The 16,055-nt window shown below is 42.0% G+C and overlaps 1 protein-coding gene across 1 annotated transcript in view; it reads left to right on the forward strand.

The window, feature by feature from the left end:
- GAS6 (growth arrest specific 6) overlaps positions 1 to 16,055 on the forward strand; it is a gene marked incomplete at its 5' end in the record, with an annotated part of 86,650 nt that overhangs the window by 24,338 nt on the left and 46,257 nt on the right. The window contains 2 exons of the mRNA XM_007942402.2: positions 4,566 to 4,590; positions 6,750 to 6,812. Of these exons, the coding sequence (XP_007940593.2) occupies positions 4,566 to 4,590; positions 6,750 to 6,812 (88 nt within the window). The remainder of the gene's footprint in view (positions 1 to 4,565; positions 4,591 to 6,749; positions 6,813 to 16,055) is intronic.

Genomic DNA, 16,055 nt, shown 5'->3' on the forward strand with positions numbered 1-16,055 from the left:
CAGCCCTGACACACAGCCTTCCTGATTTTAAACCATTAATATCCCCTTGTTTTGTCATGGTCTGTGTACAGACAGGTTCCTCATGAGCACAATTTAACGTTCTGGAATTCCTGTTCTTTGCAATGTTATCTATAATTTGTTATAATCTACACAGTTGAATGCTTTTGCATCATCAATAATACACAACTAAACATCTCATCTTTCTGATATCCTTTGCTTTCTGCCAAGATCCATCTGACATCAGCAATGATATCCCGTGAAGAAAAAGTATAAGTGCTTATTTAACAGAGCTCTGGTAGAGTACTGCCCAAGGCACTTGACTGCTAACCAGAAGGTTGGCGGTTCTAACCCACCAGCTACTCCTTGGAAGGAAGGTTGGGCAATCTACTTCCGTAGAGATAGCACCTAGGAAACCCAAGGATGGGTCGCTATGAGTCAGGGGCGACTCGACGGCACAAAACAACAACAACAACAATGGTTTTAGAAAGCTTGTCTGACCCATCTGAACTGTGGCTTTTCATGGGGTGCTGTTGATTAGAGTGGACCTTCACCACAAAGTCTCAGACCAAGTTTTATGCACCTGATAATACTTGTAATACAGATGGGAGGCTGGATGATTTTGAGAAGAAGGTGGTCTGTGTTTGATTCTTTGGCATCAGGACAGAAGGTCCATTATTTATATGTTATTATGATACTCTTGTTCATGGCAGTTTCCATTGGCATTACCTCTTTGTCCAGGACTTACTAAGGACAATTTAGAAATGCCTCTTTCTCTTGGGAGAGTATGTAGCATTTCTAGGTGTCTTTGCTTGGTTTTGCTTTGCTTTCATTCACGACTTACCCATCTCTCTGTTAAATTACTAGGCAAATTACTGTGTGCTTTCTGACCCCACTCTCACCCTAAGTAAATCAAGCACATAATTAAAATAAACTGTCACCAGGTTATGACCTTTTGCATTCCTATATGTGTGGCTGAGGGGAGATGAGCATGTTTCTTTTAATAATGCTTTATTGCAATAAAAATTCATTATTGTAACAGACTACACATAATTATTAACTAATATTGTTAGTCATGATTTTGAAAAATACAGTACACTTTTCTAGCAAGTTATGGTGATGCAAAAGTTTATGTATAATTAGATACTTTATTTACTCATTTTCAATTGTTATCAATCCTTTTTTAATCTAATTATTGGTTTCCTAGACTTGAATGGAACACTTTTTGCGATCATCCTAAATATGTTATTTGGGAACTAAAAGTCATTCTCTTTGTGTTTTGTCACATGACAAAGGCCCTGTAGCTTTTATTTTCTCTCTAAACTCAGAGAAATGTAGCCACCTACTTGCATTCAATAAAAGAAGCACTAAGCATTGGTCCATCCTCTACTCCTAGAGGTTTTACCAGAGGTTCAGTTGGCTTTGCTGTCCTTTCATGTCTTCAGAGTTTGCCAATCCATGAATAAAAGCAGCCAAGAAAGAACTAAAACCACACTAGCCAGGGGGACTCTGACGGGTCTTGTTCTGGTGAGAAGTTCCTCCTCCTTGACTTCTTTCTGAAACCAGAACCCTTCATTGTCACATTTGTGTTGACTATTGCCTTCACAACAAACTCACAAGCTTAAGGACCAAACTTGCTTCTGACCTTCACCTTTCGTTTAAAAGAGTTAATTAATGAGTTAAAAGAGGACTCTGAGTGGCACAGAAGGTTGGTGGTTCGAACCCACTTAATGGTACCTTGGAAGAAATGACTGGCTATCTGCTTCTGTAAAGATTACAGCCAAGAAAATCCTAAAGAGCAGCTCTGCTCTCTAAAACTTAAGGTTGCCGTGAGTTGGAATCAACTTAGTGGCAATAGGTTTGGTTTTGGTTTTTTCATTAGCTGAAAAAAAAAAAAAAAAAAATCATAGTTTTACTACAACTTAACTTCCTAAAACACATTTAATCCAAGTTTTACTAACTTTACCCTAGTCCTCACAATAATTTTCAGCAGGAGCTCTGGTAGCATAGTGGCTAAAGCACTTGACTGCTAACCAGAAGGCTGGTGGTTCAAACCCACCATCCACTCCTCGGAAGGAAGGTTGGGCAATCCTACTTCCGTAGTGATACTGCCTCAGAAACCCAAGGAGGGGTGGCTATGAGTCGGGCCGACGAGGGCAAATAACAACAACAACAACAACAATTACTGTGTAGGCACTCTGGTGGCATTCAAGTGCTAACCAAAAGATCAGCAGTTTGAACCCTCCAGCTACTCTGCAGGACAAAAGATGAGGCAGTCCGCTTCTGTAAAGATTTATAGCCTTGGAAACCCACTGGGCAGTTCTGTCTGTCCTATAGGGTCGCTGTGACCCAGAATTGACTCTGTAGCAGTGAGTTTGGTTGGTTTGGAATTGTCATGTGGCACCCACCCACCCAGGCTCTTTAGCATAAGACAGAAAGAGAGGGACTCTGTCTAGGCATAGATGGGAAAGTGACAAATAAAAGTGGTGTCAAAACAAATTTTTAAAGCTGGCAAATTTTGAAGAATGGTGATGGAGACACATAGCCAGGAGAAAAACTCCGCTGCAAGGTACACAAATTAAAGCCCCGCATACACTATTGCTTTTGACAAAAGCACAACAAATTAACTTACCTTAGTGCTGGTAGCATAGTGGCTAAAGCACTTGACTGCTAACCAGAAGGCTGGCGGTTCAAACCCACCAGCCACTCCTCGGAAGGAAGGTTGGGCAATCCTACTTCCATAGTGATACTGCCTCGGAAACCCAAGGAGGGGTCACTATGAGTCGGGGCTGACTCGACGGCACATAACAACAACAACAACAGTGCTGTTTCAAAGCACAGTATTTGGTTTGAAGCCCTTCTCAGTTTTTTGACATTGGTCAAATTCTACAACCTGTCTTGAGCCCTAGTTTCCTCATTTGTAACAAAGCACATATCTTCCTTGGAGGGTGATTGTGAGGATTAAATAAAATAATATAAAAATACTGAATGCATACCCGACATACAGTTTTTACTCACTATCTAGTGGCTGCTGATATTATTTCTGCTATTACTGTTGTCTCTGGTTTCAGTTAGTATTTGGGGTTAAACTGCTTAAGTAGTTGACCCTAAGCTGGAGATTAAAATTTGCCATAATGGAAGCACTTCAACCAGGCTATTGTTGTTGGGTGCCATCCACTTGATTCCAACGCAACTGACCATGACCCTACACAGACACAGAACTGCCCTGTAGGGTTTCCAAGTCCTATGGGGCAGTTCTGCTCTGTCCACATAGAGTCTCTGAGTTGGAATCAATTGACAGTGATGGGTTTGGTTTCTTGGCTTAATCTTTATCAAAACAGATTTCTAATCTTTCTCCTGTGGAGCTGCTGGGTAAGTTCAAATCACCAACTATTTGGTTAGCAGCTGAGTGCTTAACTGTTGTGCCACCAGGGCTCCTTTTAATCAGGCTGGGGCTATAATCTGTGGACTATAGATTCTGTGGATTATAGATCTGTGGCAAACAGATTCTGAAGAAATTTCCAGCTGCTATCTATTGATGGCCAAGAGTAGGGTCCAATATTATGATTAAAAAAAAAAAAATAACTCACTGCCATTGAGTTGGATCCAACTCATACCAACCCCTTTTTGGGTTTCTGAGTTGGTATCACTACAGAAGTAGGTTGCCCATTCTTCCTGCTTAGGAGTGGCTGGTGGGTTTGAACCACCAGCCTCTGGTTAGCAAATAGTCTACTTAAATATAATGTGACTGGACCTCTTAAATTTGCATTCATGGAAAAAAGACTCCTCATTTATATCCTCTATGGGCCAGAGAACACCAATTTGTTTTATAGATAAAATAAATCTGAAACAATGTCCATATGCTAATGTTATTGTTGTTATGTGCCGTTGAGTCGGCCCGACTCATAGTGACCCCTCCTTGGGTTTTCAAGGCAGTATCACTACGGAAGTAGGATTGCCCAACCTTCCTTCCGAGGCGTAGCTGGTGGGTTTGAACCGCCAGCCTTCTGGTTAGCAGTCAAGTGCCTTAGGCACTATGCTACCAGAGCTCCTATATGCTAATAGCCATCCAGATATCCAATGGTGTTCTGGATTCTGAGGGGACTCTTAAGTCTTTGAGTAAGATTTCATTTTCACTTGGGCCATTTTCCAGGTAAACATGTTGACCAGCACTTTCTAAGGATTTTCTAAAGAGCTATCAATGACGTTGCTTTTGCTTGTTATGGAAAGTCTTGTCTCACAATTACATTGTCAGCTTTGGGGGAAAAAAAAAATCATTCTGCAGAAACAGAGTCAGCAGCCTAGGCGTGTTTCTCCCTCTCACTTCCTCTCCTCATTACCATGGTTTACACGGCAGAAATGGATTTCTATGCCCATGCTGCTCAGTGAGTCGGTAGTGGAGAAATTCGCCCATCTTCCTCAAACACCTCACCTCTGTAGTAGTCATTGTTTCTGTAACCTAGAAGAAAGGCTGTGCTTTAATTAACAAACTGCTGATTATGTTGTCTAAGAAGCTGCATATTGTGCCAGTAAACTGTTGCCCTTTCTTTTTTTTCCTTTTTCCACAGGACTATTTTTATCCAAGATACTTAGGTGAGTCCAAATCACTACTTTCTTTAGTTGACATAAAGTATAGATAGGAATGTGTGCTTCGTGTGGGAGAACCAATTGGTCAGGATTCCATTACCGAGTTATTCCTGGGAGGAAGATTGCTCAATTACATGGTGAGTTTGGAGATATCCAGAGCACTCAGATCCAGGAAAACTTGTTTGTTTGGTGTGTGCTATAACGATCCATGTTAACTGAACCTCAGTCTGATGCCTACATTTGCAACTTCTTTTCTGTTCTGATTCCACATTTGTATAGAAATATAATTGATTTAACCCAGTGCTTCTCAAACTTTTTTTTATCTCAAGGCTTTTTACACTTCTGAAATTACGGGGAACCCCAAAGAACTTTCGTTTATTTGGGCTGTATTTATTGATATTTGCCATATTACCAATTAAAACGGAGAACATAAAAAACATTTTTTTCACTTAATTTGAAAAACATTGTACAAAAGATTGTATAAGCAAACATTCTGATAGCCATTGGAGCAGTGATGTCATTGCTTGTCAAGTGTTGTTGTTGTTCTATGCCGTCGAGTCAGACTGACTCATAGTGACCCCTCCTTGGGTTTCCGAAGGAGTATCACTACGGAAGTAGATTGCCCCATCTTCCTTCCGAGGAGTGGCTGGTGGGTTTGAACCTCCAGCCTTCTGGTTAGCAGTCAGGTGCCTTAGGCACTATGCCACCAGAGCTCCTTGCTTGTCAAGTAGCCTCTGGAAAACTCCACTGTACACTTGTGAGAGCCCGAGAATGAAAAAGAGTCCCTGGGTAGTGCAAACGGTAATACACTCAAGGTATGAGCCTTCCCAGAAGTGCCTTGGATAAAAGGCCTGGTGGTCTACTTCTGAAAAAATCAGCCATTGCAAACCCTATGGAGCACAATTCTAGTCTGACACATATGAGGTCACATGAGTTGGAGTTGACCCAACATCACTTGGTTTTTATTATCATGAAAATAGATTTGACCTCACTGACTCCCTGAAAGAGGGGCCTGGACTACCCTTTGAGAACCACTAATTAAATTAAAGTTCTTTGGATACATGTTATATGTAATGAAAGAGATATATTCCTAAGTTTTTCTTCTCAATTTTGTAAAGTACATTCGGCAGATTTTCTGTTGACTTTGTATCCTCTCAGAGATACCTTGTCCAAACTCTGACAACAACAAGCAAAATGAATGAGTAATTGGCCCTGAAAAGCCCAGGGGAAATCTGCTTTATGTAGGGAAATGCCAAGCCAAAACCAAACTCACTGCTGTCGGGTTGATCTCGACTCATAGCAACCCCTCCTTGGGTTTCCGAGGTGATGTGTCTACGGAAGTAAATTGCCCAACCTTCCTCCCGAGGAACGGCTGGTGGGTTTGAACTGCCAGCCTGCTGGTTAGTAGTCAAATGCCTTAAGCACTACACCTCCAGAGCTTCCATGTAGGGAAATAGGTTTTACCATTTCTACCCTCCACCAGGACTGGTTCCTTTGGATGTGCTGTGTGTCTTGATGGCAAACGATGATTAGTTACCCAAATGAGCCCATCACCAAGGTATCATTTTTTTTTGCATATAACCAATGTTCACCCATGCGTGGATAAGCCATATTAACACACTGAAGGACCCCGATGGAATGTTTAACACCCATTCTATACAGTTTCAAATTTCAGATCATCTCTGAATGTCCTTGTTCAAAAAACCAAGGTTTCACTTCCCAGGACTCTCATACAGAACTCCATTGTAAGGCTGTGTCCAGGATGGCTTCAAAGCGACTGGCTTTTAAATTAAGAATAGAGTTTCCTTGAAATTAAGGTTTAACTCTCTGGTGACAGTCAGAAAGGTAACTGAATATCATTAATGATTCTTTTGTACAATAAGAGGAGAACTCCACTTGAGAAACTGCAAATGAGTTTTAACACTTGGTAGTTTTGAGTACACAGTTTTGCCATTTGGGCTGAGACATTTTCCAGTTTGTCACTGTTAAAATGTTCTATATTAAATAAAGCTAGACTATTAGATTTAGAGGACTATATAGCACTCCGCATAAATGTGAATAGCCTGTTTTTGCAAATTATCTAAAAAATTACTAGTGGTACTAGTTCTAAAGTCTGTTCTAGCTGCTGACAGATGGTGAATGATGACACTATTTCTCTCTTTCAGAATGCATTAAGATATATGGATCTCCATATGCCAAAAATCCCAAGTTTGTTTCATGCGTTCAAAGTAAGTCTGTCTCCTTTCTATCTTCCTCTAAACACTACAGTTTAGGCTACTTCAGACTTTGTTGTAGTTTTCAGGGAGAGTCTTGAATATTTCCAATATTTTAAAGAGCTGTAGTATTTTCTTGAGGTCTGCATCCTTTTCAGTTAACTTTTTTTGAAAAAACAAGTAAATTTTGGGTTTTGAATTGGCAATAAGTTCACACAGTACAAATTTTTTTAAATTTCACAAGGGTTTAAATCAAATAGCACATCTCCCCCTGCCCTTACACATATTAGCTGTGGGTGCCCAGATATATCCATCTTCCTCTCCAGACCTCACCTGACTCAGCCCAGGTCTCAGACCCCCTCCCAGGCCCTCTCTCAGAAGCAATGACCTGATGAAAGGGATAGTAAAAGAATCCCTGCTGGTGCAGTGGTTAAAGGCTTAGCTGCTAACTGAAAGTTTGAGCCCACTAGAGGCTCTATGGGGAGCCCTCATAGTGTAATGCCTAAGGCACTTGACTGCTAACCAGAAGGCTGGCAGTTCAAACCCACCAGCCACTCCTCGGAAGGAAGGTGGGGCAATCTACTTCCGCAGTAATACTGCCTCGGAAACCCAAGGAGGGGTCACTATGAGTCAGGTCCGACTTGACAGCACATAACAACAACAACAACAACAGAGGCTCTGTGAGAAAAGACTTGACAATCCGCCCTATAAAGATTATAGCCTAGGAACCCTATGGGGCAGTTCTTCTCTTGGGCTGCCATGAGTCAGAATCGACTCAATGGCACTAAGCATCAATGGGAAAGTGGCATTGCTGTTACAGCCCAGGCTTCTGCTCTGACCAGTGGCTGACCTCACCATAGAAGGTGCTTGAACAATTTCTCTTAGAAAGATCAGCACTAGGCCGGTCCCCATGAGGCGGAGGTCAAAGATGTCCCAAATGTCCAAACTACCATGCCACTCCATCATTTCAGACATTAACTCCTCCTCCTCCTCCCAATAATTTCCCCAGTCTTAGGGTTCTGTACTTCGCTGTAATGCCTCACAGAACTCACAGACACCCAAGGGTTTGTCTCACGTAGTAGTGGTGGAGGCTGGCAGGCTGGCGAGTCCCAGGTCCGTGAGTAGGTCTGGCGGATCCTCCCAACTCTCGGGGTTTGACGAACCTCAATCAGCAGATCAGATGACGGCTGCTGTCCCAAATCCAGGGGTGAGATGAGGATGATCCAAGACACAAAGCCGGAGCAAGAGGAGAGCGAATCTTCCCAGGAGATTATACCCTCAGGGAAGCTAAGGGTGGTGATTTGAATTATACCCTCCAGCAAGGCAGGAAGAAAGCAACGTTAGGTGAGGTGGGGAAAAACTGTACAGTGGCACCAGCATTCTCCCCCACCCCTTCTTCACCAGATCCCCCAGAAAAGCGTAGCAATCTGTCGAGTGGTGATCCTCCCTTCGCCCCCCTCATGCTGAGTGTGAGCACACATTCATGAAGGCGTGTGAGCCAGCCCTTTAGGCCTTTACATCCCCCAGTTTTAGACAACAAATGTTTCAATTGCCCATTCCAGTTCTCTATCAAACCATTACTTTGAGGATGGTATGCAACATGGTATGTCCACTTAATATGATGTTTTTGGGCCCATTGCTGCACCCTACGGGATGTAAAGTGTGTTCCTTGGTCTGAGGAAATATAACTTGGTGGCCCAAATTGGTACAGTATCTTTTGTTCCAATCCTTTAATGGTGTTTTTGGCATTTGCATCTGTCACAGGATAAGCAAAGCCCAGTCCAGAGTAAGTATCTATTCCTGTGAGGACCCATTTATAGCCACCTGGAGCCACTGGTGTCATCGGTCCTATATAATCGACTTGCCAGCTGTGTGCAGGGCCTTCCCCCCGGGGAATCTGCCCCATAGCCATCTGTAACCTCTGTCTTTCCTGCTGACAGACAGAGCAGTCCTTATTGGCATTTTGTGCCTCAGAAGGTGCAAGAGGGATGTGCCTTGATTCAGCCCATCTCTGCATTGCTGCAGCACCCCCATGTCCACTCATCTCATGAACCCAATTGGCTACCTCAAGGGAGCGTACCAACATATCCACTTGCTGGTTCCAATCACCTTCTGATCCAGGAAGGGGATTCTTCTGATGGGCATCGACATGGCTTACTCTAATGCGCCCTCTGAACTCCCAGAGTGCTTTCCATAGGTCCTTGCCCCACACAGGGGTCCCCTTAATAGTACAATTGTCCATTGCCCATTTGCCTGACCATATAGCCAGGCCATTGGCGACTGCCCATGAATCAGTGAAAATCCAAACATATGGGCTCTCACCATTGCCCAATTCTTCCATGACAGCTAAGAAGACAGCGTGCAGTTCAGCCCATTGGGCTGACCTATTTTTACCTTCTTCAATAAGGGTCTTTCCATCTGCTGGTCTTAATGCAGCAGCTTTCCATGTCAGCTGTTGTCCATGTACCCTGGAGCTGCCATCTGTGAACCAAGCAGCCTTCTATTGATCCATAGATAGTTGTTCATATGGCACTGTCCATGTGGCAATGGGTTCTGGCAGCTCCTCAGGTGGTTCCAGCGTAGGACCTATAGAAAAGGAGGCTACCTGCTCATGGATACGATGGGTGCCTCCTTGCATCCCTCCAGTTGCTTGTTCTTGAATAAACCATTTCCATTTTATTATGGAACTATTTTGGGCACTACCTTCCTTATTAGAGTGTCTCTCTGACATCACCCAAGACATTATGGGTATCTCAGGTCTCATAATAATTTTATGCCCTTCTGTCATTGAAGCAGTCTCAATCAATGCCCAATAGCAGGCAAGCAATTGCCTCTCAAATGGTGTGTATCGTGCTGCAGCATCTGGAAATTTTCTAGTCCAAAATCCCAGTGGTCGTCGTAGGGCAGCATTCTCAGGTTTTTGCCATAAGCTCCAGTCTGCATAAGCACTTGTAGCAGACACCTCCAAGATCATGTCTGAATGTGGATCATAAGGACCTAAAGGCAAGGACAGTGAGACCGCTTTCTGTATTTTGGACATAGCCTGCTGTTGCTCCAACAGAATTAACCTAAATCCCATCACAGAGTTGATTGCCAGTCATTATAGGGAATGACTACTATCAGCTGCCCAGCCAAGTTGATACCTGACCTTAACTACCACAGCACCCCAAACAGGCATGGATAATGGAATTTACAAAACATCACAGAATGGAGGATAATGGCTAGAAGGGCCACATCAAGCAATTCACTGCAGAAGGCGACACAGAACATAACCTAGTTTCTGTTATTTTGGGCAAAGGTGCCTGTTAACTCAGAGAAGCCAGAACAGCCTTCTTGGATTAAGAAAGATAAGATGGTCTGGGCTCTTCCCTTCTGTCCCTGTGTAACCTGGAGCAAGCTCTTCCCTTTATGAGCCTTAGATTACCCAGCGGTCAGATTCATGACCTCTGTGGGGCATTTAGGCTCAGGCAGATGTGGAAGCATCCCCACCCCTTCAGCCAGTCATGTGTTCTTTGACTGTTTCGAGCAGGGTTTTTTTTTCCTAATTTGTTAAACCGTTCTCTTAAAAAATTGTGTAATTTAATTTATTAAATTATTTTAGTTTCTGGGTTTTAAAAAATTATCTAATATTTTATGTGATCCATCTGAATTTTTTTTGATGCAATGAATGAGGTAGAGATCTAGATCTATTCAGTTTTTTTCCAGATAACATCTCACTTGTTCTAACTCCGTTTATTTAATAAGCTATCTCATTCCTAGTGATTTGAAATGCCATCTTTGTCATATATGAAATCCCAGTGGGCATTTGATGGGTTTTCTGTTTACTTTCATGCTAAACATGCTCTAAGTTTATTCATACTCCGTTGGCACTGTTTTAATTCTGTAGTTTATAATGTGTTTTAATATGTGGTAAGACAGGTCCCCTCATTTATATATTTATGTTGTTATTTTCCTAACTCTTGCTTATTTTTTATATGAACTCTGGAATCATCATGTCTACTTCTAAAAAAAATCTTTTTGATATTTCTAATTGGGCTTATGATTAGTATATTGATTAATACATCTAAATGATGCTGAGTCTTCTTTAGCTAGAGAGGATTACTTTCTACTTATAAAAGCCTTCTCATTTGGTCTCTTTGAGTAAGCCTTCTCATTTGGTCTCTTTGAGTAGTTAAAGGTTTTTTTTTTTCATATAAGCCGTGCACTTCCCTTGTTAAGTTTATTTCTGGACATTTTATTGCTATAGGAAATAAGGTCATTTCTTCCATTCTGTCTTCTAACTTTTTGTATATGTGAAAATTATTGATTTCTGCATATTAATGTCTATGCCCAGTTACCTATTGAGTTACTTTATTCTTAGTAATAGTTTTCAATTGATTGTTTCGTGACTGCTAGGCATAAAAATCATACCATTTACAAATAATGCTAATTAAACTTCTTTTCCCGCTGTTGCACTTTTTACTTCTTTGATCTAATTCCATTGGCTGGTGCCACCATAGCAATGTTAAATAATAGTGGATATTGTGGACATTCTGGCATTCCCAAATTGAACAGAAGTACTTTTAGTGTCTGTTAGTACTTTAGTGTACTAATCTTTGTAGTATCTTTAATCTTTCTTACGTAAAGAAAAAGAAAAAAGAACACTTATTAAGTACTTTTCCCAACATATTTCCCAAAATATTTCAAGGCGTTTGCTTACTTGTTCAGATAAACTAGTTCATGCGAGTGTTGCTTGGTAGAAAAGCCCTGACTGGGATTCCAGAGCCATGGGTCTGGTTTCTTTTCTGTCACTAACCAGCTGTGTGTCCTTGAGCAAATCCCTTTGCCTTCATAGCATCATTTCTGCTTCTGTAGAATGAGGGAATTAAGAGTTCTTGTCATGCTGTATTCCAGCGCCATATGGCATGTACTGTTGTGTTCTCTGGGCTTAGTGCAGTACTGGCCACATACTGAACACCCCGTAAAGGTTGGTCAAATGAATGAATGAGTATATTCAATGAATGGTGTTTTTCTTTGATTTTTCTACTAGCTGCCCATATCTCTGACTCTTATTCTCAAGGAGCAACTTTTTTTTTGGGGGGGGGGTTGCGGAAATGATGGCCAGAGCCATCTAGGAGACGCAGTCCAGTTGACTTCGCTGCCACAAGGAAACTAATGCCATCTGAACCTGGTGGTTGGGAGAGATGTGGGGACAGTCTTCAAATGTCTGAAAGATTTCAGTGTGGAAGAGGCAGGAAAATTGTTTCATGTCTCATAGAGCAGAACTAAAATCAAAAAGGTGGTTGACTCAGGAAGGCAGACTGAGGAAAAATGTAAGGAGGATGCTTCCTGAAATTACAGTTGCTAAAAAATGGAAATGTTTTCTTTTACATAGTAACATCTTAGCCACTTCAACTTGAAATATATATATATAGAGAGAGAGAGAGAGAGAAAGGGAGAGGGAGCACTGTGGTAGCGTAGTTGTCTAAGGGATTTGACTGCTAACCAGAAGGCTGGCAGTTCAAACCCACTAGCCACTCTCAAGCAGCAACTTGAGAAATTTTGTTTATAGTAGTTGAGCCCAATAATAATCTGGGTGTCAGCCGAAAGAGAGGCTAAAGCAATCCTGGTTGACTTATTTCCGATATGAGACATTTCATGGCATTAGTCATTTAAGATGTTTTGAGTGGCAATGCCTATTTCTTAATGAGAAGTAAGACTTGCTCTTCTGGGTGATGGGCAGCCATGAGAGATGAGGACAGGAAATAGACTGTCAAGAGTTTTGCTTCCAGAGATGATATTTAAAGGGTAAATCTTGTGTTTCTGCTTCCATTGGATGTATTAAATGTAGTTCTAGCTGCTTTTGCCTACCCTCAACAATAACTGAAGCCTTGCCACACATGGATGACACTGCCTCCCACACCAGGTTCTATCTTTAGCCTTGCTGTTGGCCAGCTGTGTGACCTTGAGCATGCTTCTCACCTTTCACCTCTCCATCTGTACAAGTGAAAAACATCTTCTGAATTACATTACAGAGTTATTTTTTATGCACCTCAGTTGATGCCTAATGGTTAAGAAAGTGCTCTGAAAATCTAACCAAAATCAATCTCACTGCCATCAAGTCAATTCAGACTCACTATGACCTTCATTGGGTTTATAAGGCTGTAAATCTCTGGTGGCATAGTGCCTAAGACATTTGACTCCTAACCAGAAGGCTACGGTTCAAATCCACCAGCCACTCCTTGGAAAGAAGTTGGGCAATCTACTTCTATAGTGATACTGCCTCAGAAACCCAAGGAGGGGTCGCTGTGAGTCAAATCTGACTCAACGGCAGTGAGTTTAGTTTGGTTTTGGAAATCTTTATGGAAGCAGACTGCTTCATCTTTCTTCTGTGGAATGGCTAGTAGGGTCAAACCACCAACTTTTGGTTAGCAGCCAAATGCCTTAACCACTATACCACCAGAGCTCCTTCTGAAAACCTAAAGCATTGTACAAATATACCTGTTCTTCTTATTGATGAGCCGTATGAAGACTACCATATAACAGTCTTTGTTAGACTTACATATTAAAGGGAAGCATGAAGTGTCCCCAAAGAAAGTCACCCCAAGAGGAAAATTAAACCCTGCACTATTGACCTTGATGGCACTGTCTAGTAGCCTGAGCTGAATGGACCATGAGGCATCTTTATATTTTGTTCCTTGGTTGCTTTATAGAAATAGTCTTATTTGGTGCTCCTGGAACTGTTTATCATTGCTTGAGTTCTTTGGGTATTCATTATTGTTAACATTAAGGCAAGGACCTTAAAGAGATACTTTCTTTTTTTCTTTTTATTGTGATTTGGGTGAAAATTTACAGAGCAAATACACTTTCCATACAGCAGATCACATACACTTTGTCTCATGACATTGACCACAATTTAGCACAATGCAACATCTCCTCTCCCACTTCCTCCCGATAGGTACCGCTTCCCTGTGACCATACCTCCATGCACTCCTACCCCCTGAGCTGTCTCCCTGTGCCTGAGCAGCCCTTCTTTCTCTTTTGCTTGTTCTCTCCAAGAAGTGTATCTATCTCAGGTAAATGCTCAACTAGTATGCCTGTCTACTGCTTGGCTAGAAGCTACAGGTGTGCGTTCAATTCCAGACCTGAAGGGCAGCTAGGGGTCATAGTCTCAGTGGTTCTACCAGGCTCCATTGGGCCAGCAAACCTGTTCCCTGCTTTTTTTTTTTTTTATTTCAAATGATTCTGAGTTTTGTTCCACATTGTTCCCCCTGTCTATCCAGGATCTCCTACAAAGATCCTCTTCCAAGTGGTTGACAATAGTAGCCAAGCACCGTCTATTTCTTCTGGTCTCATAGTGTGTAGGCTGCAGATTGGATGGTGTACCAGTCGCTAGGACTGATCGTTTCCATGAATTTTTGGTTTTCTTCATTCTTCTTGGCCCTGGACGAGGAGAGACCCATCGTTGCATCTAGATGGTAGCTTGCGAGCTTTTAAGGTCTCAGTCGCTACTAGCCACAGTAGAAGGTGGAACAATGATTTGTGTAGTATGTTATGCCAATTGAGCTTGATATCCTCTGGGACCATGGTCCCGAGCCCACAGGTTCAACTACTCAGTCCCTCTGGGTAACTGGCTGTGACCAAGCAGTGACTACAACCTTGCCCCTTAAAGAGATACTTTCTTAGTTTCCCAAAGACTCCAAATTCAGCCCAAGCACTGGCCCCCATACTGGTTGAGTTGGAATCCTACCTGAGTTCCAGCCCTTTGGCCAATGCCCTGCATATGTTTGTGGTGGTGACAGTGTCAAGAACTTACTGGGAGGACCTGCATAGTCCCACACCCTGACAGGGACAAAGCTATCAAATGTGTTATTGTTGTTGTTAGATACCGTTGAGTCTTCCCTGGGTCCATGGCAACCCCATGCACAACAAAAGCAAACACTGCCCAGTCCTGCACCATCCTTATATGATGGGTTGTGGATTGGATCCTAGGGGTTTTGTTGGTGGATTTTTAGAAGACACAGTAGCCTTTCTTCATAGTGTGTCATAGTGTGCCTCAAGAAATTATTCTCTTTTCTTAACATCCAATTTTCATTTCACATGAACAGTTCTAACTTCTCTTCAGAGCTAAACATTCTCATCATGTTCAGTCTGTATTTGGCATGAGAAGAAATGTTTGAGGTTGGTTTTAAATGCATAGGTTATTCCAGTCCTTTGCCTTCTTGGGTTTACCTTAAGAGAGTAGCTTTTATGCAGGCTTTGAGTGAGGCAGTGATTGCTAAATCCCCCCAGGTCTATCACAAATCATTTTCCCCATCAGGAAAAACATCTTTGCTTTCTTCGCTCTGTTAGAACAAACAAAGGGCTCTGTATTGTAGTGTGTTGTCCAGGTTATAACTTGTCATTACCCTGAAATTTTGGGCAGAAGAGGGTGCGAAAAATAACTGAGAAAGGCATTCTCTTGGCAGTCAGCAAATGTTTCACATTCCATTCCACAGCAACAAACTAGTTCCTTCCTCCCTTTCCTTCAGTACAGCTTTTGGCTGAGGCCAAGATAAATCCTTTATCTCCTAAACAGCTCAGACTGGAGGCTCAATGTCCAGGGCATAGATCAACCATTCAGCCCAGAAATCCTTCTGCCAAAGAGGGTGGCCGCTCAGGGACTTGCCAAGAAGGTGGCTAGTTAAACCTTGAGGCCTTAGAAAGGTTTTATTTCTTCATCAACTTTTCCTGAATGTGTCAACTTAATTCCACAAAAATTTTCTGAGCACCTTCTGTGTGTCAGTCTTCTAGATATGAGTAACAAAACCTGGTTCCTTCCTTCTTCCTTTTATCTTCAGATACTTTTTTTTTTTTGCTGTGCCCAAAGGGGAATAAATAAAAGGAGTGGTAGATGGAGTTCTTTTAGGAGTGGGTGCTATAAAGTTTAGGCAAATATGTGTTTTTTAAAATCTCCTGATAAAAATGCTTGTTTCTAGACATTATGCTGAGTGAAATAAGTCAACCACAGAAGGACAAATACTGTATTAGTTCATTATTATGAAAAGTCAAGGAAAGGTTTATATTTGGAATGAAACTTTCTTTGTTGGTTGTGGGGTAGGGTAGGGGAGGGAACACTGCTAGATAGGTAGAGACAAGTATTGATTTGGGTGAAGGGAAGGGCAATGTACCAAATGTTCGTGATCAACACTGTGGCATTGAGGAAGAGAAAGACATAGAGAGGCACATGGGAGGTACAGACAACAAAGATAAACCCTTTTGCATATACAGTACTGCATT

This window comes from Orycteropus afer, unplaced genomic scaffold (assembly GCF_000298275.1).
Source record: "Orycteropus afer afer isolate SDZICR_OR568_19922 unplaced genomic scaffold, OryAfe1.0 scaffold00089, whole genome shotgun sequence".
Classification (NCBI taxonomy): Eukaryota; Metazoa; Chordata; class Mammalia; order Tubulidentata; family Orycteropodidae; genus Orycteropus; species Orycteropus afer.